The following is a 22,818-nucleotide window of genomic DNA, read 5'->3' as shown; positions in this document are numbered from 1 at the left end:
GAATAGAACAGAGAGAAATAGAAACTGTTAAATTACACATTCAATACATTTCCATAGCTGGAGATAAGTAAAGTCAATTTTATTTGTATAGCACAATATCACGAGTCAAAAAATTTGCCTCAGGGGGCTTTACAATCTATACAGCAATACAACATCCTCTGTCCTTAGAACCTTGATTTGAAAAACTTTGGAAAAACTCACACCATTCACACACACAAAAAAAACAGACAGCATGAAAAAACACTTGAATAAATTAATGCTTGATAAGGTCTTTGAGGAGAATGTTGCATATATAATTTGCTGGGAAATACAGTGGATATACTTTTTATTTACAAAGATCTATTTGAGTGTTACAACTTTTAACAGTCTCCAAGTTGCTTCATCTATCTGTTATGGCTAGGCTAATGAACCCAAGTGCAGAACACCAAGGCGGGAGGCAGAGAGCAAATTTGAAAGACAGTTTTTTGCTGGATTGGCAGCTGGGAACCTGGGGCTGAGGCTTGGGCTGGTAGCTGGGAACCGGGGGCTGAAGCTTAGACATAAAGCTGGGCTGAGAAGGGCAGAGGGAATGCTGAGGGGGAGCCAGGCAGAGTGCTATCCAGAGAGGAGGGAATTGTGCTGAGCCGATGAGAAAGACAGACGAGACAGAGGGTCTGAAGACGGGGGCTGGAGTCATGCAGGGGCACACTGCAGGCACACGGAAACAGTTATTAGATAAATGCAGATACTGGCAGAACAGTAGCTAGACTCAAAGGCGTGATTAACTGTATGAACAGAGTCTATGATCTGGCCATAAGGTGGAGGCTGAACCAGGTATTTCTAGTGATTCTATTGCTCTATAAAAACTGTCTGTGTTGCTCTTTACTACTTGTCACTTCAGTACTCAGTACTTTGATGATTGTCATGTACCACAGGAGTTAAGTAAACCTAAATAATATGAAATAGAACATTTACAATAAAAGCATGTAAAATATATTCCAAAGTGAAAAAAAATGTTCCACAGTTGACACATTTTTTCCCAGTGTTCTGAGTATATGATGTAGTCAGGCTGTGGACAGGTTTTGATCTGATCCTCTGAACTGAACTTGCTCTGTAGCAGTTAGTCCTGCAGCATAGGTTATCATGCTGCTGCATAGGTATCCTGACTAAAAGTTAAATAGCTTCATGATACCAGCAAACCTGAGTCAAGCCCAGAGAAAGCTGGAAAATTTTCTTTGTAAAATTGGCCCTATGTGTTCAGTTACATAGTAACACCATGAAATCCAGTGCTTACTGGATATTTCACACTATTTGTTGCATATAAAATAAAATACTGTAATTGTACATGATAATTGTACATACAGTACTTGACATGTGAGTTTTGTAACAGAATCAGTTTAAAGATATTAACAGAATTTACAGATGAGTTTTGCTTTGCATTCATTGTTCTTGATGAGACGTTGCAGATGATGTCCTACCTTACAAGGTAAAGTTACTGTGAAAGTGTTATTAATATGCAGCTGTATGCCCAACTAAATGAAGGTGAACTCATGTTGAACAGGTTTATAACTTGCTGATGATGAAAAGCTACAATTGCTTTCAATACTGTAACCACTTTGTTTCATGAGAGTGTTATTCTCAAGAACATATTGTTGGAGCTGGTAGATACAACTCGGAAGTGTAAATCTCTGTCAGGGTGCATGTTGTGTTCACATGATTTTTGGTATTTTATATGGCTAAATTATATAATAATGTGTTCCTGTTATTTTGCCAACCTATGTGCATAAAGCAGGTAAAAGACATAAAATTTAACAATATGGTTAAATGAAATCAACAACCAAAAACATTGATCAAAATAGTTACAAAAGACATTCTGAGGTATCACTGAGTATCACACTGAAAGCTTCACAAATGTATGTTTATGGCAGGGCTGTTTTATTATATTACATCATACTGTACATGTGGTGTTGTTATTGTGTCCACTACCTGTATGCTTCAAATGTACAGACACCATCTTGGTTTTCCCCAAAAGGAACCAATAAATTATTTAATGCAGTTTGTCTCCTGTACTGAATGTACTCTGTGGAGTTTTCTTTCTGTCAATCAGTCTGCAAATTTGAAAAAGTTTAAAAATTTAACAAACAGCAAAACTGATTTATTACTTTAAAGTTATGTTTAGTAACTAAGATGTTTATGTGATTATAGGATCTTTATAGTTATTCTGATTGGCATAAATTTTAGTTTTTAGAAATATGAGACAATCTTGAAAATTGGTGCTTTCAGCCCATTCATCTCAGTATCCTTGGGTCGCCTTATAACTGTCTGCCATAGTGTCTTTATGACACTTTTTTTCTTCCTTTTTTCATTTTTGTAGTAGTTTTAGTTTGTTTTTTTTTATGTATTTTGTGTATTTTAATATATATAATATGATGAATATGAGTTTAATTATTATGCTGTAATAATGGTAGTGGTCTTGTTTGCTCTGTAAACTCACCAAAGTTCCAACATAAAAACCTTTGTTGTAATGGCAACAGAAATACCACAAATACTACCACCGCTGTGTCTAAATTATACAAACTTATCAACAACAATGATCAATCCATGTCTCTCCCAATAGCAAAATGGAAGAAAGATCTATCTATATCACATAACACATATAACACATTCTCAATGACAAATAAGCTCAACCTGCAACTCATTTAATAAACTTAGCACTTCGTGTTTAGTAGATTATTTCTTTGTTGTAACACTGGAAAAATGAGGCTTGTCATCATTGGAGGCAATCTCAATGCAGAGAGATATCGAGATGAGATTCTGCAACCAGTGGCAATCCTATATCTCCACAGTCTGGGACCGAACTCTATCCTCCAAGATAACAATGCTTGCCCCCACAGAGTGGGGTTTATCAGAGACTACCCCCAGAATTTGGGAGTGAAGAGGATGAAATGACCTGCTAGCAGTCCTGACCTCAACCCTATTGAACACTTGTGGGATCAGCTTGGGCGTGCTGTTCGTGCCAGAGTGACCAACACAACCACGTTGGCTGACTTGACAACAAATGCTGGTTGAAGAATGGGATGCCACCCCACAGCAGTATGTGACCAGGCTGGTGACTAGCATGGAAATTAAGCCAAGAGAAAAGCCAAACAAGAGGCAATGGCAGGCACTGACTTAAATTGACATGTATTAATGTCCAATACTTATCTATTTTAATTAAGATACAAGACTGATAACTTTAGTAACATGATGAATTCACTTGGCATGGCAAAAATCTTTTTTTTGCTCTGTTTTGCTTACCACTCTCTCCATGTGCTTGAGTCCAAGATGGATTGAGTAATGTGAACTATACGTTTTTAATTTGTTGTCACATGATTACTTTTGTTTATGGTTACCTAGATAAAGGGGGTGGCTCATTTTACCCACTGGCTCTTTTTACCCCAGATCATAATGGGCATGTTAAGCATACCACAGAAGTCTGTCTTTTAAAAGAAAGGGATATGAGACGTTTTTATTCAGATGTTTTTAATTCATCATGTTTGAAACTTTAGAATGATGATATGTACAGTAGTAACATGTTCTGTCTATCTTTCATACATTTAACTTTTATTTTCATACAATAATTGGGATTCAGGAGGGAGAGCGTGAGCAAGCATTCTCAATGTGATAATGTTTCAGTTTTGTGACTGGTAGCCTATATTCTTTTTTAAATTCAATACTGACCTTGGTAATCAAGTTATATTTTTCACTGTGTTGTCCACATTTATATAGCTGCATGAAACAACAGGGTAAGAATGACTGGGGCGAAGTATCTAACATTGTAGTTTCACCATGGCAGACCCACGTCAATAACACCCACTGTCACATAATTAGGTAGCCCAGTGTAAGTGCAGTCAGATTCTCTCAGCACCGCAGTTGTCTTGTCCTAAGTCCTTATGACTTCTCCTTCACATCTTTCCTTGACCTTGTGACATTTTCCATCGAGGTCAAGGAAAAGTGGTTAGGAAAAGACAATAGGAGGGACTTTTCAACCACAGCCTCAGAGATTCCGCTTTCAGAACAGGTGATAATCAGTTCAAGCAACTGAGTCCAATTAACCCTGAGTAAAACACATGCATGAAGAGATAAAAAGCCCTCTTCAATGGAATGCAGATAACACGATTCATCGTGGCAACAGGAGAGAAAAGGGCTTGATCCTCCCACTTCTCCCCAGTTGAACTGGAAATATTAATGAATGCGTATACAGCATATTTATATTCAAGAAAAAGTAATACTGTAGCTGCAGCAAAAGAGTGTGAGCTGGCATGGCAGAAAATTGCTGACCAAGTCAATGCGTGAGAATTAATTGATAAAAAAAGAGAAGTTCTGTGTTAAGTGTTCCACTTATTCAATATGTATGTGATATGTATGTAGGGGAGACCTGGGATGGTTGTAACATGGGTTAGTTGTAACATTTTCAATTTCTCCAATCTGTAACAAGTTACAAATCACCTGATTCACTCTGCACATGCTCAATTTAGTCCTTGTTCCACATGTGAGGAAGTAGCACCCTGTGGCAGACACAGCCAATTCTACAAAGAAAAAACTAATTTTGAGGTAAGAAAGTTGTTGTTTTTTTTCCTGAATTTATTTTTGTGATAGCATTGCCTGCTTTGTAGATAAACTCATCAAACTTAAATCATGTTAATTATGTGTCTGTGTAGATATCTTTCATGAAAGTTGTTATTGATAATGTTTTAGTAGCTGTAAGGTAAGCTAGTTCATGGCTACAAGAGTCTGGGTTAGTTGTAACAACATGTGAAAAAATGTTACAACCTACCCCAAGCAAAAAAATAATTGTATTTTCAGTCTGCAGGGTTCCCCTTAAAAGGAGGAGGAGAAACTCAGGGTTAGTTGGAGAAAACCTGCCAGCGAGCAGGATAGCTTCACAGAGTCACTGCGTTAACTGACCCCAAGTTTAATTTAGCTCTCTTTCTGAAACTGGACACCCAGAGTTTCCCTCATCTCAGGGTTAACAAACTCAGAATTTTCACTAAACCCACTTTCTGAAACAGACCCCAGGTTTCTCTCACGATTGTCAATGTTTGTCAGGAACAGGCTGAAACGGCTGAAATGTGTGAGTGATTTTGCTGAGAATGAGTGTTGTATAGGCTGTGAAAGTTTTCAAGTTAGCTGCATTTTCTTACCTAATGACTCAAGTTCTTTTGAAGATCAAAGTTTTATATTTAAATGTAGTTAGTGTTTTATTAGTGTCTGATTATGATTTCTGAATGGAAAAAATAACACTAAAACACATTTGAATGTTTTAAAGACTGACAGCTTTTATACTTTTCTAAACTGACATTGGAGTCTAGGGAGTGCTTGTAGAGAACGTTCACCTCTGAACAGGTTTCCATGTACTTTTGGTTTATATGGAAAGTTTATATTTACTCAGGAGTGTTGTGGCAATACTTGGTACTAATAAATGCTGATAAACAAAAATGCAGCAATGTTTAGACTTGGTTACTTCAGTTACTTGTAAGTAAATTACAGAATTAATATTTTTTGTCAAATTTGTGTGTTCATGTTTTATACTGTATATATACAATTATTCAAACAGGATTTGGCTTTTAAAAGTAAATGCAACCCAGTTTCTTTGTACTTCTCTGAAATACTCAGTCTTCAGTGGAGTGTAATGGAATTCATGTTTTCTCTTTTGAGGTTGGTTCAACTCAATTTCTTGGCTATGTGATGTCAGCTGTACTCAACAATGAATCAAATGACTATGTGTAATGTGACAGGTTGTGACTAAGCCATTTAAGGACTAGCTGTGCAGCATTACAGAACTTTTTTTGCATCTTTTAGCACATTCACATAATGCGTATACAGTCCAGACAGTAAGTATTTGGACAGTTACACATTTTTTGTTCTTCACTCTCTGCTTCAGCACATTAAATTTGAAATAAAATAATGCATACTACATTGAACTGCCAAGACACAGCTTTAGAGTAAATTTATATATTTATAGAGTATATCTATATATTGGCTAGCAATTTTCTATATTTTTCTTATTTCCAACAAATGTCATATGCAGAGCCAAACCAACAATGAATTCATCCTACTTAGGAGTAGGTAAATAACAGACTAATAACTCACTTGTGCTATATATCACAACCTTGACTTTAAACAGAAGGTCTTTCAGAAATTTACAATGTAGCAGAAAGTCAAGATGGTGTGATGTATAGCACGACAACCTAGCGAAGCTCAGTGTGTTCCCACATCTGCCATACAAGGAACTTCTTTCCTGAGTGTAAAAATATTTTCGCTGTTATTACTCTTTAGATCCAATTCTGAACAAGCTACAGCGGTCGTTGCCTTCGAGTTAAGGAACACGTCAACCAGTGCAGCGGTGTGACTCATTGAGGTATTTTTAATAGTTTTTGGACAACGGAGGTCTAATGCACAGAGGAATAAGATATATCAGACTTATCAGAATAAGATATATCAGACTCACCCTATTTACACTACTTTTAAGAAGGCTAAGTTCATTGTTGGTTTGATTCAGCACACAAGATTTGTTGACAAGAAAAATATAGGAAATCATCAGACTTATCCAAAGTTTAGGGGTTCAAAAATCAAGAAAAGTCAAGAATGCTCTCCAGGATGTAGGCAGACATGTTTCCTTGTCAAAATTCAAGAGAAGACTTCATGACCAGAACCTCAGAGGGTTCAGCACAAGACGCAAACCCCTGGCAAGCCTCAAAAACGTTCTGTAGAGTGATGAAACAAAAACCATGATGGAAAGAGAGGGTGGAGAAAAAAAAAAGGAACAGCTCCTGACCCAAAGCATAGCACCTCATCTGTCAAACATGGTGCTTCTGTTATGGCTTGGGCATGTATGGCTGTAGAACTGGCACACTGGCTTTTATTGATGATTTCACTGCTGCAACGCATTGGCACAAGCCTGTTTTATGCATTGGCCCCTGGTGACTTGAAGACAAGATTTTTGAGGTTCTGCACTGGTGTTGATTTCTTGGTCTCAGATGATATTAAGGTGGTGTCGACAGTTGAGACCAGTTTCATTATAAGGCCACTTGGACGTATATGTAGGATGCTCTAAAACTGTCTGCCAGCTACAATCAGTTTCCTGATTTCAGTTCCACTGTCTGGATAATTGACTGTGTAATCAGTTATGATGTCCAACATTGTTGCAGTGTGGATGTTCTTGCTCTTAAATGTAGTGAGACAATTCTTTTCTCACACACAGACTTACACTTCCCCACTTTTAGGTTTCAAATGTTTATTATGTATTCATTAAAAGCAATATTTCCACATATTTCAAAGACATCTATGAGGAAACTCAAGCAACATTTTATGAATATATTTAAATGAGACACCGCTCTACCTTTTTGATATTATGCAAGATTCCCAAAATTGTTTCAATGTGATTATCTTTCTAAAGCAATTTCTACTGTCCATACTCACACAAGTCGTTGCTCATATTAAATTGGTCATCCCTAGTCATCCCATATCATACCATGAAGATTAACAACATGGAGGCAGACACCCTCCAACATTCATGTAGTTGTAAATTCCTGCCGTTTTGTAGCAAAAACACACCCACAGAGATTATTTGGCAATGTATATAAACACGGTTTAATTAAGAAGCAGTCATATCAGTGCAGGACTGGACTAGTTATCAGTTGCAGTGATTTGCTTTTTTACTTGATATGCTGCATTTTCCATCCAAAGCCAAAACTACTCAAGAAAATTTCCAAGTGTTTCAAGATTCAAAGTATTACAACTTTTATTTGCTTACATACATTTCCACATTAATCTTAAATTTTAATTTATGTAGTAACAGGTTCTATTGTAGCTACTCAACAGTGGGTTTGTGACATTTTTCTCATATGCCAGGATTATTAAGTTAGTCCGTGCGTCCCCAGGTAACAGGAAAGGAAGGAAAGAGATTGATCTACTTGTTTGTAACACTGGTGATGCACTAGAGCTTAAGTTGTAGTATTTATAGCACACTTATTCAGGATCACCTCACCCGGTAAACAGCAGAACACACACTGTCATGATGTAATCTGCCATTACTGCCAGTTTACAGTTTTAAATTCTTGCTGAATACCAGACACTGAGTACTGTCTTTTATATAAGAGTTTAACTTGGGGACAAACTCTTTTATATGATCGTCAACAAAACAGGAAACTAATTTGTGAGCAGAACCTGAGACTACTGAACTTCCACGAGGATTCAAAGGATTTCTGTTAATCAGGTAAGATATACAGATCTGGCTTTATGATAATATTTTATGACATTGTGATGATTTTTTTTAATGTAATATTTTGTTGTGTACTTTCATTTTGAAGTTTCTGTGTTGGAAGTTCGGCATGTGTGATTGGACACTTATATGTTTATCGACCACTACCAACTTTTTTTTACCATAACTGTGACTGTACAATTGCTAGTGACAACTCTCTTTAACTCTTAAACAGTTGCCAAGTTGTTGTTTTTTACATTAATGATATAAAAACAACACTTATGGATAAAGGGAAACATTAAACATAAAGCAGTTGTATGATGAGGATGATAATTGGGGTCTACATGATAGGTGTAGCCTTCTGAATCTTTGCTGGATGCTGAACACCTGCTCTGTAAGTTATTTCCAGTAGTCATGATATACTGATTTCAGGCACCCGTGTCTAAACATGTGTTGATCATGTAAAAATGTGTTATTCAGTTCAATGACTCTTTCAAACAGTAATAGTCACCAGAGTGGTGACAAAATAACCCAACTAAGAATACAAAAACTTAACGGCATGGTGATAAAAATAAATAAATAAATAAATTCAAGTTTGAATTTTTATTCAAGTTTGAAGATTTATGATGACTATCATAAATTGGAGAGTACCCGTTTATGTTTTGCAAAGTTGTTGTATCTTGTCTGCCACTTCCATGCAGTGCAAGATCCTGGTTTTCTCTCTCTGGAGCTCCTCTGGACTCACTTGGCCTACCAGCTTGGCAGAGAAGTGGATCAGGTCCTGCATGAAGAGGCCTACAGCCCCTCTGGGTGCCGGAGGGATCTGGGTCAGAGTGCATGAGTCAAAGTGAAAGTTGATGTTCTTGGCCCTGGGGAGGCCTGGTCCTCGTTCCTCAATCCATGTCAGAGGTCTAGAAGGGCACAGATGAAATGAATGTTTATATGGTTCTGAAATCCTGTAATTTACCTGTCTCTACATCTGGAGTTGACAACCAAGGGTTAGGATTAAGCCCCTTTCACACATACAATCTATCCCTGAAATGTTCAGGAACATTTCCTGCATGGGGTCATGTGTGAATGGGAGCAGGGATCAATATTCAGGGAAATCTGTAGCGCCAGTTTCCCACCTCAAGACCCGGTAACATTTCAGAAAAAATGTCGGTACGGCTGTGTTGTGAATTAAAGCAGTAACATTGCAGGGACGAGCATGTAAAGGGTTATGTCCATCTGACAAAAGACGCAGCAAGCGAACCAATCACAAGACTTGACATGTGGGTGACGTACTGCGAGTTGGGTGATGCTACGTTCTGGCTCATCTGTTTCCAACATGGCAGCTGCATCACAAACTTTATCATATCACAGCTAAACAGCGCACAAACAAATATGTTTTTGGAAACATTTGAGGCGAGAAATAGGCAATGAAATAACATAATCTTGATTCATATTTGATCAGGACGGCCTAGTTTTGCAGTTTGGCTGCGGCCGAAAAGTATGTCCTATCGACTTTGATTGAAAATGTCTTTGACGGGATGAAGGAAAGATGTGAAGGAGAATTTATAAGGACTTAGGAAAAGGGTGCTAAGACAATCTTTCTGCACTTATACTGGGATACGTAATTATGCAACAGTGGATGTTATTGACGTGTGTCTGCTGTGGTGAAACTACAATGTTCCGAAGATGGACTATAAAAAGCGCATCTTAGATACTTCGTCCCGTGTGTTCTTAATGTATAGCCAAATAATAGCCAAATAAATAATGTGGACTAATATAATTCTTACACATTTTTTTTAGATTTACATGTGGAGTGAATGTCCAGGTTTATACAGTGAAACAGTTTGTAATAAAGCAGCCCTTCTCAGGATGAATCCTGAGCTGCATCACAGCTGTCGGGGCATTTTTTTTTTTTTTAAATAGCTAAAAGTCCAAACTCTGTCTCCTCTGCAGAGATTCCTCTGTCCTGTCAAGTAATTACAGTTTCAGTTTTGCTTTTTAACTGCAGTCCGTAGTGACATTATTGCACGCATGGAAGCGTTTCCATATAGTGAATGCACCCTCTCTAATCATTAAAGTAAATCATTAAAAAAATAACATTTTGTTGTATAATAAATTAGTTGTTGCCTGATTGGATTGGATGATTGGATCGATAAGCATACCATTATGCGCAGACAGGAGTTTCAGTGTTAATGTGTTCGGGGACTTGATAGTCAGTTCTTCATGGAGGTGAACTCTTTAGTTCCTCAGATACACCTGACATATGTTTTCATTTTGGTCCATTTAAAGGTCAGTTCACCCTTTTTTCCCGCTTTTTCCTGTTTTATTTGTCCAGGTTTGGAGATTTCTGTTTCTGGGATTCTTTGTTAGTTAGGTTTATATATGTGCTATCTACAATTTATTATTATTATTATTTATTAAATTCCACCAGCTCTTATCATGGCTGTCACTTAGATACCGGGTCATTTCACTCAATTAGGAACCTCCCTAAGCAAAAAAAGACTATTCGACGGTAGCCTTTGATCTGAGTTTATGTGAGTTTCACCCTCTTCTTCTGGCAGTTGGCATCCGTAAGTGTTGCATTACATAAATTCAACAAAACTGCAAAGTCATTTCCTGTTAGGGCGTTGGTCAAAACTGCAACATACAAAAGTTTAAACCATGGCTGACTGGGACTGAAGGGGCCATCTGGAGAAATTAGTGGTTATGAGAGGCAACTACCACCAAATAAAGCCTGTATTTAACACCGATCCAAAAAAACAAAGACATGTTCAACTGGCAACTGAAACTAAAAATATTCTAGTTTCTGAAAAAAATAACTTCAATCTACAACTGGGCCTCACTGTCTGGAACCTTAAGACAATTTTGACAAAGAGAAACTATTTAATTTATTTAAAACATGACAAATGTAGGCAGATAAATCCTCTCTCACTTGTTGTCAGCAGTAAGCAGCTTTGCAGTCATCTTGCTGTAGTTGGTACCAGAGTCCTCCTCTATGGTTGCTGCAGTTACTGACAGCTCACCAAACAAATCAACCAAGCAGGTGAGGCGAGCAATGCCGGAGAATGCTGGAAAACCAAATCCAGGCTTCAGAGGTCCACCTTGAACAAATGACAACATACAGACATTTAGCTTAAACTCAAACCCTAAAAGGTGTTTCTTTTGCAGTATTTTAGGAGGACTCTTCACATCAGACTGGTGTTAATGTCACATTAAAAGACATTGATAGAGCTTAAGGGCTTAAGAGCTCTGATTATTCTGGAAAACACCATCACAACAATGAGCCATGTTCTAAAGTGAGATGAAGAAATTTGGTTAAAACTATAAGTATGTAGAGTAACCACAGAGACACACATTCCTGTCTCTTACCAGTAAAATGAAGAGTTCCTTCCTGCAGGATTTTCCCCTCTACCTCTTTCTTCAGCTGTTTGTAGTCTTCTGTCAGCAGCCCTATGTGTTCTTCATGGAGAATCACTCCTGACACAGACACACACACACAAAGTTTACTGAGATAGTAGAATCGAATGCACAAACGGTTTGTTGGGACCCCAGAGCTGATCCAAGGTACCGAGTACTGATTTAGTGGTCTTTTAGAAAGTGCAATCAGGACACTGTATCTTCACCCCAGATAATTTGCCTTATAGTGGAAGATGTTGTTCATGACCCCAAAAGATACCACTGATCTGAATTCATTAACTTCTACTGCTAAGGAGAAGGATTAATGCTGAATTACTGCACTCATTGAACCCTGCCACTGAATGCCCTATTTGAAAGCATTTCTCTGAAATGTCCCTCCTGACCTGCACGTAGTACATACATGTGAGTACATCCTGTTATAAATCAGTATTACCTTTTTCCTGGGCCAAATCCCAGAGCTCCACAGCAGCCTTGTAGTTCATAGTCATGGGATACTCCACACAGACGTGTTTCCCTGCCTGCAGAAAGGTTCTAAGGAGACAGGAAGGCAGTTCAAGATTAAAACGACAAAAATTCTGATAGAAACTGTAAGTTGTGCATTCTGAAAATGTCCATGGGAAAAATAGATTTTTAAATCAGAGAACATAGCCCTAAAGTTATAGTGTCTGGTGTAATAATGCAGTGAAAATAGATTCTCAGTACACCCTAATGTTTTTTGGACACAACATTTGAGATATCATTACCACACTGGCACACAGAGAAAAATTAGCATTCATTTGAAGTCATGCTTATGTCTACCTGATATAGTCACATATTCACTCTCCTCTTTGCTCTGTTTTGGGCCTAACTAAATCCTCAGAAAAAAAAATTATCTGGTTGTTTAGCTGCTAAATGCTCCACTATCTTCACCAGCTAGTCCCTAATGTTGTCTATCTGCTGTTTCGTGCTGGACAGGTAGTGTACAGTGGGTTAATTGAGATTGTTCACTGAAAACTGCTGCCTGCTGCTGCTGGGCACAAGAATGGTGAGAGGGTTTGTGGGCCAGAAAACCAAAACAAGGAGCTAAAAAGGAGGACAAAAAGCTGGGATAGTCATGCAGTCATTTTTCTTGTTTTTCACAAGTTTCGCAACCACCATAGGTTCTCCTACACGCATAGAAGGGGAGGGGAGGTGTATTCGATTGTTTGCAATCTGCAACCTCACAGATTCTGACTAAAACTTTATTAGAGCCGTTTTGCACAATGTGACGTGCAATAAACTTACACACTTATAGATAATGATACATATGATGATATAGCACATTTTCTGTAAATTCAATGAATAATTAAAGCTGCGAGCAGCGCTGAACAGGCCCACACGCCTTGCACGTGTTGCAGGGAGCGGCAGCTGTGGTCTCACTATTGGAGGTCTATTGACACAGCTCTGAATTGTCAGGATCATCAGACACTGTGTGAATGGGTAATAATATTATTTCCTGCAGGATGTGGTGCTGACTCATTGGAAATTGTGTACATATTTCATGATCTATGTGTCATTTAAGCCTAACTTCCTGTTGTATATAAGTAAAATATTAATGCAGCAATACATTTACCAGAAGGCAAATGACAGTAATATACATTTTCATGAATGTCGGACATTGCATGTGGGAAATATCACTTCTTGCGTTCACTATGTGGTGCAAGAGAACACCCACTAATTACACATCATGTTGCTGTGTATCATGTGCAGACCACACCATGTAAATTTCATGTCAATCGGATGATGTTTGTCACATAAGGCAGACTTCCTGTTGACAGTAGGTTGCACTGACTATGACTCAATATGAGCATGTAAATTGTTCAGACATGGACTCTTATCCAAAATGGGAAATCTGGGGCAGATTGGACAATGTAAAGTGGAGTTACAACAATTTCCTGTTTAATGCCCCAAACATTTTTGGGCAAAATTCAACAGCACGCCACACCAGTGGCATTCCATGAAAACTAAAAAGCTTTGCAATTTAACATCGTGAAGGTGTAGATCAAAATGGATGACTTCCTGTTGGATTTCGGGTATGGCTCCAAGAGGCTTTTTTTAAAGTCTAAAGACGGTTCATCTGCTTACCTAATTTCACATATCTATGTCAAATTTAAAGGTGGGGTTTTGACTTGGGTTTTGACATTTTTCCACACCCAAACCCAAGACCCATATCAGATATCAAGAACCACCACTTCTGATGCATGTGCAAAGTTTCGTGGGTTTTCGAGCACCCTTAGCACCTCAAAAATGCTAACAGTAATTAGGGGGCACTATAGAGCCCAATTCTGATACTAATTGCATTACCTACTAATTCCAACATAGGTACAAAGTTTCATGAGTTTTCACCCATCCTAGAGGCCTCAAACGTGTTCGTAAAATGAAAATTGACACACAAAATCCAAAATGGTTGACTTCCTGTTGGGTGGGAAAAAAAGAAAAAAATATGTATTATGTCGATAATGACGAGAGCAATGAACCCATCGAATTTCATGCGCCTCAAACAAACTCTGTTCCAAAAAACTGCCCTGCATTTGGGGGCACTATGGAGCCAGATGGCAATGCCTGAACCCAATCACCACAGCACTTTGCAATTTTCGCCAGTTCTGACATGTGAGATTTTGAGCATTCTAAGCCCCTCAAAAATGCAATGGCGTACTAGAATGATAATAATAATAATTACAAAAATAATAATAATAATAATAATAATAATCCCTTCAAAAACATAGGTTCCTCAAACTTTCACTGCCAGGGACTGTTGAGCCCCTGGCACTTTCATGCTCGGGCCCTAATAATAATAATCTTAACAAAAACAACAGGTTCCTCAAACTTTCAGTGCAAGGGACCATTGGGAATAGGGCAGTGCTTAATGTGTGTGCGTAGCGAGTGTGTGACTGAGCGAGTGTGAGCGGCAAAAAAGTGGCAGTGAATGTGAGTGGAGCAGAGGAGAAGGTTAGCAGTAAGATGTCAATCTGGCAGTAAATCTACAGTACCATCATTGAATGCTGCAGCTTCTCAACACCAAGAAAAGTCTCGCCTGTTGTTTCCCCAATGACTGGAAAAGTGAAGGGGGTTAGTCCCGAAGTTAGGGACAATATGTTAGCTTAACCTAACCAGGCTCACTTAAGGTGGACTGACCTTTAAGGTGGAGCCGCTATTGTCATTTTTAGTGTCAATCTCAGCTGCTCTTAAACAGACAACAGAGAAATGTCTGACTACTGGATGCCTCTGTTGGTTTTGATTCACTGTACTGTATTGTAATGTATTGGCGACACAGATTAACTGCAGAAACATTCTGCAGTTGTTTTTCTTGCATATTACCTGATGTTATCCTCATGGGACACATTCTCAGTGCAGATGAACGCCACGTGAATGTCTTCTGTGCTCACGGCCTCTTCTACTGAGATCTGGCTCACCCCCTGCTGACTCTCCAGGCTTCTCCTGTTGACAAAAACTTGTCAGGATGTCACTGATGGGAATGCTGCTTTGATCAAAGACACTGTCACAAACTGAAATGATATGGATACAGTATAGTGGACTATAGACGTTAATTCATGATGTCTGACAGTATTGGTAAGTGTGACTGTCCATTTTGTGAAACTGCTGCTCCCATTTCACGAGTGTTATGTGGTGAAATAGCTATAATTTTGAAGAAGCCATTTTGCAGGTCCAGTAGTGTGATACTGCACTGGAAACAAATGACACTCAAGCTAAAAAAGCCAGTTAGTGTTTGTCAATATGAACTGTGTTTTGGTCCACACCAAAATTTTGTAATGACATGCATTAATAAAAATACTGTTTCTGGGTCGATGCAATATATGTTTTAAAACCATATGGGACTGTAAGGTACAAAAATAGAAATGTACACTCAGTTTATCAGGTCAACCCAGCTAAAACTACTGTAGGGATGGGTATTGTTAGGATTTCATCAATTCCTGTGTCAACAGCTTACGAGCGTTCACGTCGTCGGACAACTCAAGAAGGTTGTATGATAACTGAGTTGGTTGTGTGTGAGTTTAAAATACTGTGCATTAGCAAAATTACATTGTGTCCATCAAATTTGAGTTCAATGACAACAGACTTTGGCTCATTTGAGGCGTCCGTGTACGCTTGGTTTTCAGTCCAGACAGTATTTGGACAGTTACACATTTTTCTTCTTCAGGCTCTCTGCTTCAGCACATTCAAATTTGATATACCTAAAGTGCCATGTTTCAACTTTACTTTGAGTAGGTTTACATCAAAATAGAAAGAACTGTGTGGGAGATACAGCTCTTATAACACATAGTCACCAACGTTAAGGGGTTTAAAAGTAATTGCTTCTGTCAGCAGTAAAACATTTTCATCTGCTTTGTCCGCAGTCTCTAATCCACCACCAGTATGTCTTACATGACCACAGCGCACTGGTTTGGCTAATAGATAGCTAAGATATCAGCCCTCCCTCCCAAACCAGCCCCTCCTCCCTTTATCAGCGGTACCTGCAGGCAGGTCTTCTTTCTAAACTTCACTCAGTATTTTTATGTCAAGAATATTATTTACGTTATTGACATTTTAGATTTGTTACCAGTGAAATATTATTGAGTTTTTATGGGGACTTGCTGTTGGAAACATTACTGTTACTGTTCTAGAAACATTTAGTTATATTTAAAATATAAATCAATTCTAATCCTGTTCTGAATTGATTCTTTTTTTAAAACATTTTTAAAGCAATTCTTAAGTCATGAAAAAGAACCAATAAGAGAATTGATTAAGAACCAATAAAGAGTTTTGATAAGATTAGTAGAATGCATTAAATCTTAACGATACCCATCCCAATAACAGAAGCACCACCATGTTTGACAGATAAGGTGCTATGCTTTCACTCATGAGCTGTTCTTTTTTTTTCCTCCACACTTAATACACTTTATACCACCAATATGACATGACATTGTTGTGTCGAATTGTTGCAGAAAAAATGTATCAGAGCAAAAAAACTCTCTCTTAATAATAAAAAGGGAGTCAGAGGTCCAAACAGCAAAGTGTTCTTTTATTGCCGGCAAAAAAGGGGAACGAGTAGCACTTTTTACAAAGAACCAAATCGCTCCAAAGGTTTTCCTTTGGGGCATCTGTTTGGTCGGCTTAGGCCACACCTTATCATCCACCCTCCCTAATTTTTGACCAATTATTATGTTACTTTTATCTCTGTCACTTGTTGTTGGTCAAAACTCTTCAAACCAGGTTTTCGAGCTGTTTGTGGATATGTCCTGGCCTACATAATTCTTCCTGATTATATCCAATTTTTATATATAAGTATTGGGAATCATTTTACACCATTATTGCCCAGTTGTCTTCTGGCCTTTTATTTTTATAAGTTATTCTTAGTCATTTTACACCCTTATTTCTTGATCTCCTCCAGTGGGTATTTTTTTAAAAGGTGAAGACTTTAGCAGACCCCAGCAAAGTGACATGTAATACAAACACACTCAAATTTCTCCAGTGTATGATTATGATTCTTCTACTGTGCCTCTATACGTACAGTGTGATTAAATATGGTTCATGAGATTATAACTACACCAATACAAATTGTATCCCACTAGCCCTTATTGCTTATAAACTTATAAAATCAATCTGCATAGCTTCATATTGTCTTTAAGCACACTAATGACATTTAATGAAAATACACCACAACATGGCATAAGGCCATGTTACCTATGCCAAAGATTTTGGTTGTGTTTATCTGTGCATGCTGGGCAGCATGTGTTACCTGGATATGAATCCTCTGGGAGTGAGTTTCTCTGCAGGACTGCCAGACAGTGGAGCTAACATGTCTCTGATCCTCACACAACCTGCTGTGCCAATGCCAACCACCACTGCTCCAAACATACTGACTGAGAAACAAAGAAAATAGACGTGAACAAATATTTGAAAAATGTGTGTATTCATCTTTAATCTTCAAATCACTCAATTACAATCATCCCACACCCTTTTTTCACATTGAGTCACATTGCAAGTACACAAAGAATCAAGCACTTTAACTGTATCATTTTGGAGTATTTTCAAAGTACCTCATATTTTAGTAAAGAATCCATTTCCACCCACAAATGTAGGAATTTTACTTTAAAAATACTATAAACTGATCATGTAAAAGTGATTGATTCTTTGTGTGACTACTCTAGAACAGAAACAAATCAGCCCCCTTCAGGAATTGTGGAAAGTTATGTTTTTACATGACCTCATATTTCAGATTGAAAACCATTTGTGGGCACAAATGGGGTACTTTTACTTGTAAATTCTCCAAAAAAAGCATATTTGAGATTTTGAAATGAATTTGCCTCGGTATTTTTTCCTTAAGTGTTGTAATTGTGATCCCAAATTAAAGAATAAACTTTACTTTAAAATGCTTTATATTTAATTTAGAAAATACATGTAACACATCTCTGTGTGTATAATCTGATAAATCCCATATGTTTGTATTCATTTCTCATGTTTGTTTTTTTAATAACATCGTATTTTGAAAACCAGACATCATCTATGTGTATCCACATAACTTCGCCAAGTCTGCTCCGTCTGCTCGCTCTGTATGGGTTCAATGGCTTTACCGTAAATGTCTACGGGTGCACTCCAGTTTTAGTGGCGGCTGGTTTGACTACAGAAATGTGAATGACAGTTAGCTTGACCGCAAATGATAACTGAATGTGAGGACAGAGATAACTGTTCAAAGAACTGACTGATTACGCGTAAAAGCGCTAACGTTGTTAAAGATAGTCCTTGAGTAACAAACTAATATCCAACCGGGATTTCGATTCTGACATAGTACAGTAAACCTCCGCTTAATGGACATTCTTTGATATGGACGGAATGAATGAGGCAATGAGCAGACAGAGAAACTCAGGGTTTGTTGAAGAAAATCTGCCAGCGAGCAGGTTAAGTTGACCCATAGTTTAAGATACTTTCCTTTCTGGAACTGAAAACCCAGAGTTTCCCTCATTGCAGAGTTAACAAACGCATTAAATTTCACTACACCCGCTTTCTGGAATAACAGTTAAACCCCAGGTTGACAACAGAGTGTGTGATGGCGGCAGCGGGTGGATGAGCATTTACTTAATTACACTGTGAGACACAGATGTGTTGCATCTGTGTGACCCTGTTACTCTGTTATGATGATAATTTGTGGTAGGTATTGTAGGTATTAATGACAAAACCGAGCACAGCTGGTATCAATCTGATTTCAAATTTAATCAGAAAACCAAAGTTGTGCGTTAAGCAATATTCATGCAAATGACAGTAGAAACTCGTGTCGATGTGAATGGGGACAGTTAGAAGTGACCTGCAATATTGCCATGTTCACCGACATTCAACACCAGAGTCACTGGCAGAAAAGAAAGACATAATGCTGTTTCCTTACCTGCCTTTGTTTAGCTCTTCTGTGTTAGCTGTTATTGTTGTGAGTAGCTGCGTAGAGGTCACCTCGCTACAAATGACATAACACGGAGCGAACGGGCCAGTGACTGAATCCAAATGTACACCTTCTGGACGATGGATATTTTATAAGAGCCGGATACCGGACCAAATATGGCGCCTATTCGCTCGGCTGGTGCATGCGCCAAAAAAAGTTCCTAGCTTCCGGGCTTGCTTCCGTGTTGTGCGGACCACTGAATGTGCGCAGTAGTGTTTCGCCCGCTGGCTCCTGGCTCCTCTCCTCCTCTCGTCTTACGTCTTACCTTTGTTCAGCGAGTTCGGCCAGCCGCGGGTTGGTGTAGAGGGTTTTCAGTAATCTCTTGCGGTCTTCTCATGCGAACACAGTTCTAATGTTTGTTTTTTATATAACTACCACGCACCATCTTATAGTAAATGTGTAAATATTTACTCCTGTGGTCAATGGTTTATTTAAATTTAGCATTATCACTGCGTTCCATGTAAATATAATTTTGATAACAGTAACAATAGAAAGAAATTAATTAAACATTTATCCGAATGAGCCTTTTTCATATAATTTTGAATGATTCAAACACACACACAGTAAAATTATGTTCTACAAACTGTAGAAGACTGTTCTGACTTGAATAAAAGGCAATCTGATCACGAAAGTTATGATATTTACCATTTAAAGACATTATTATTATTATTGTTTTTATAAATTAATTTGTCCTGTTCCAGAGTGACAATGATCATTACTATTAACTAATGGTCATTATTAAATTAAAAACTTCTCCATTTTTGATAAACATTACATAGTCTGTATGAAGATGACTTAATGTTATTCACACAACTAATCAAAGCAGACAATAGATAGAATCAAAACATTTATTGGGTTTATAATTCAATATATTTGATGAAATCATACATAATACAGCCAATATGACTGGCTTATGCACATGTTGATGATGTTGATGAATACACAAAGTAAATACAGACATGGCAAACTAGTCTGGCTGGTTGTAGTCCTGTCAGAGCTGGGGGCTGAGGCTGCAGTCTGACCAGAGGAGGGATGCATGGAGGTCTGAGGTGAAGGATGACCAGAAGGGACGCTGGAGGGACAGAAGACAGTACAACTGAATGTGATATACTGAACATAAACTGTCTGTTTATGAACCAATGGCAGTAAAAGTTTCATTCCTCACCATGTTACACTGAAGGACTGAAGATAAGACTAGTTCAAGGAGACACAGGAGCTTTTACCATGCTAAATAAAAAAAACACAGACAAGCAAAATAAACATAACTAAAAACAACTTACACAAAAAACACTGCACTATGAAATAAACACAAGTGCATATTTACTTGACAAGCAGCATCCGGTCCATTAATTTAATTTGACAGGCTTACATTATTAATTTCTAGTTGACATTGTGAGTATATGTGATGTGCTATTGTGTGTAGCTTTGTATTTTGTATTATGTGTCCTGTGTGTTCTTTGTTTTGTACTGTTTGTTATTGTGTTATTGTGACCTGCCAAAGGGACTGCAGATGAAAATTAATACCAATAAATACATACATACATACATACATACATACATACATACATACATACATACATAAATAATCCAGATCTCCCGATGATGTCACAGAGTTATTGACGTATCCATTCGTGATAACAAAGAACCTTTCAGTTCAGATCAGGCTGGGTCTCTGCTGACTGTAGAGAAGATATGCACAATCCAGTGAGATTGACAGCACTCATCAGTATAGATCAGCTGTGGAAAAAGCATGATGCTGCACTGAAACTATGTACTCACACAGTGTGCTATCCTCATCCTGCAGTCATCAGACCTGGAGGATTAGAGGCCCAAGTGAAGGCCACTGCTGAGGGTCAGAAGTGATGATGAAAAGGGTGAGCAGGTATCTGCTATTTCTGTAGCTCCAGCTGCAGCTACTTCATCCTGCTGTCTGTGATTCTGCTTTTACCAAGAAAAAACATAATCACATATATAAAACACATTAATACATTCACAAACATATCTATCAGTTGTCCTGTTGCTCCACATGCTGCCCCAATTCTTCAACAGCTGAATGGACCTGAACTGCACTGATATCAGGCAAAGAAAGGCAGAACTTAAGCATTTTGGATTTATTGAACCTGCAGCCTGTTATCAGAACACAGGAGACAGACAGGATGAGGGGTAGGGTTTGAGCCAGGGGCGCCGGATTCATTACAGAAGTGCGGGGGCCAAAAAGTTTCTGTGTTCGTGTGTGTTTTGCGGACACAGACGCACTCCACATGTGCGCACTAATAAATATGGTTGCAGGGTGATAACTTTCCAGAGTTGTGAATGTTACCGCTGTGGAGTGTTTTTCTGATCAGCCTTTAAACGCAATGACCTGTTACTCCAACCGGACTGCTGGATCATATTTCATTGTCTCACCGACGCACCAAAACGCAGCCCCTTATTGTTTTACACAGTACTGCTTTTTCACCATAAGGGCTTCTTTATTACTAACAATTCCACCATATAAACCTGGAATCTGTGTGTAACAGCTGACCTCTTTATATAAACTCAATGGTGTAGATTAGTAGCAGAACACAGAGCATTAGCCAATTATCGTCAGATCTTGACTGATCCTTTTTGTAGTGACTTGATTTCGACGAAACAAAAAACAGCCACAGTGAGGGGCTGTTACCGAGATATGTAATTGACGCGTCGTCATGCGGCGGCTCCATGTAGTAAATCAAACATCGGCGGACTTGCGCTTAAGATGTATTTATTTACCACCGTGTACCAATAAAGAATTTGCTATACACACACTTACACCTATAACTTGCATAAAAACAAACAAAAAAAGGCTTAAAGATTAGCCTCTAAACGACGGTCAAAAAACTGTGTGCTTCTCCCGGTAAGCAGCACCCCTGAGAAGTAATTGCCTCTTCTTCCATGCATTTCCATATGTCCAATACGTCACCTACTGTGGCAACCAGGGAATGACCGTAACACATACACACATAGATACAAATGGCTCTAACATTTTAATGAAGTTACCGCTGATGTGCCACATGCGTACATGCGCACATCACTCTGTCAATTTAAAGTCGCACTTATCGTTTCTGCTGCTGCGTGATGCTGCAAGTGTTCAATAAAGTCAAAGGAAAGAATCTGATGCACAGCAGCTGTGACCACCAAACAGAAAACCAGTACTGATGTTTCCGCGAAATCCCGGATACAATCAGTGACACCTGAACATCAATGTTAAATTCAGACATTAATCTGACATGTCTCAGACCTGCCTGAGTCATATTAACAGCTGTATTTTGACATTTGGCATTTCAGCAGATTATGTTATAGATGCGAAATACTAGAGAAGTAAAAGAAGCAAAAGGAAGTTGGTTTGTGTTTGTGGAGAGCTCTGTGTATGTGCGCATCTCTGCTAATTGAAGCCACGCAATTTGAGGCTTTTGTGCTCTCTGCAGTTTTCATTACGGGCCAATCTGTGTGCTGAAATGTGGAGAAAAGCCTGAAACACTGTAAACAGCAACTTCACTGCCTGTAATACATCAATGGCCTGTATACGTCTTGTTATGTGCATCGCCATATTTCTCCCCCTCCTCCTGTCTAATCTCCACATTAAGTTCCACTCTGTTACATTAAAATACCAGTTTCGAGGAACATAAATATGCGGGGCTCACACCATCCGGGGCTGAAGCAGGGGCAGCCCCGTACTCAAAGCTTTGGCACCGCGTTCACGGCTGTTGTGTTCACAAACGAA

The 22,818-nt window shown here is 38.5% G+C and overlaps 1 protein-coding gene and 1 long non-coding RNA gene across 5 annotated transcripts; both read right to left on the bottom strand.

Annotated features, from left to right (window-relative positions):
- Window positions 1-152: 152 nt before the first annotated feature.
- Window positions 153-19,292, bottom strand: blvra (biliverdin reductase A). 4 transcript variants are annotated; one of them, XM_044367949.1, is made up of 8 exons: window positions 19,026-19,292; window positions 17,385-17,508; window positions 14,966-15,085; window positions 12,063-12,160; window positions 11,582-11,689; window positions 11,145-11,313; window positions 8,967-9,132; window positions 153-687 (listed from the first exon to the last, which is right to left on the bottom strand). In XM_044367949.1, exons 2-8 carry the CDS (start codon window positions 17,501-17,503, stop codon window positions 673-675), a joined length of 795 nt encoding a protein of 264 aa, XP_044223884.1. In that variant the 5' UTR covers window positions 17,504-17,508; window positions 19,026-19,292; the 3' UTR covers window positions 153-672. The 4 variants fall into 4 exon arrangements, with proteins under 4 accessions (XP_044223884.1, XP_044223881.1, XP_044223883.1 ...); XM_044367946.1 differs by having other exon boundaries at window positions 8,873-9,132; window positions 19,026-19,291; XM_044367948.1 differs by lacking the exon at window positions 153-687 and having other exon boundaries at window positions 7,745-9,132; window positions 19,030-19,292.
- Window positions 19,293-19,935: 643 nt separating this feature from the next.
- On the bottom strand, window positions 19,936-21,622 carry LOC122994355. Its single transcript, XR_006406577.1, has 4 exons — window positions 20,856-21,622; window positions 20,647-20,755; window positions 20,242-20,303; window positions 19,936-20,148 (listed from the first exon to the last, which is right to left on the bottom strand). It is a non-coding gene; the product is annotated as an uncharacterized LOC122994355 (long non-coding RNA).
- Between the last annotated feature and the right edge of the window lie 1,196 nt (window positions 21,623-22,818).

This window comes from Thunnus albacares, chromosome 12, assembly GCF_914725855.1.
Source record: "Thunnus albacares chromosome 12, fThuAlb1.1, whole genome shotgun sequence".
NCBI lineage: Eukaryota > Metazoa > Chordata > Actinopteri > Scombriformes > Scombridae > Thunnus > Thunnus albacares.
This window is presented reverse-complemented; position numbering and strand designations above follow the sequence as displayed.

Excerpts from the sequence above, each read along its gene's own strand:
- blvra (XM_044367948.1), bottom strand. The coding sequence starts at position 17,503 with ATGTTTGGAGCAGTGGTGGTTGGCATTGGCACAGCAGGTTGTGTGAGG. Across the intron at positions 12,161-14,965 it reads TCCCATGAGGATAACATCAG|AACCTTTCTGCAGGCAGGGA; the intron begins GTAATATGCAAG and ends CTGTCTCCTTAG. Across the intron at positions 9,133-11,144 it reads CTGCTTACTGCTGACAACAA|ACCTCTGACATGGATTGAGG; the intron begins GTGAGAGAGGAT and ends GTGCCCTTCTAG.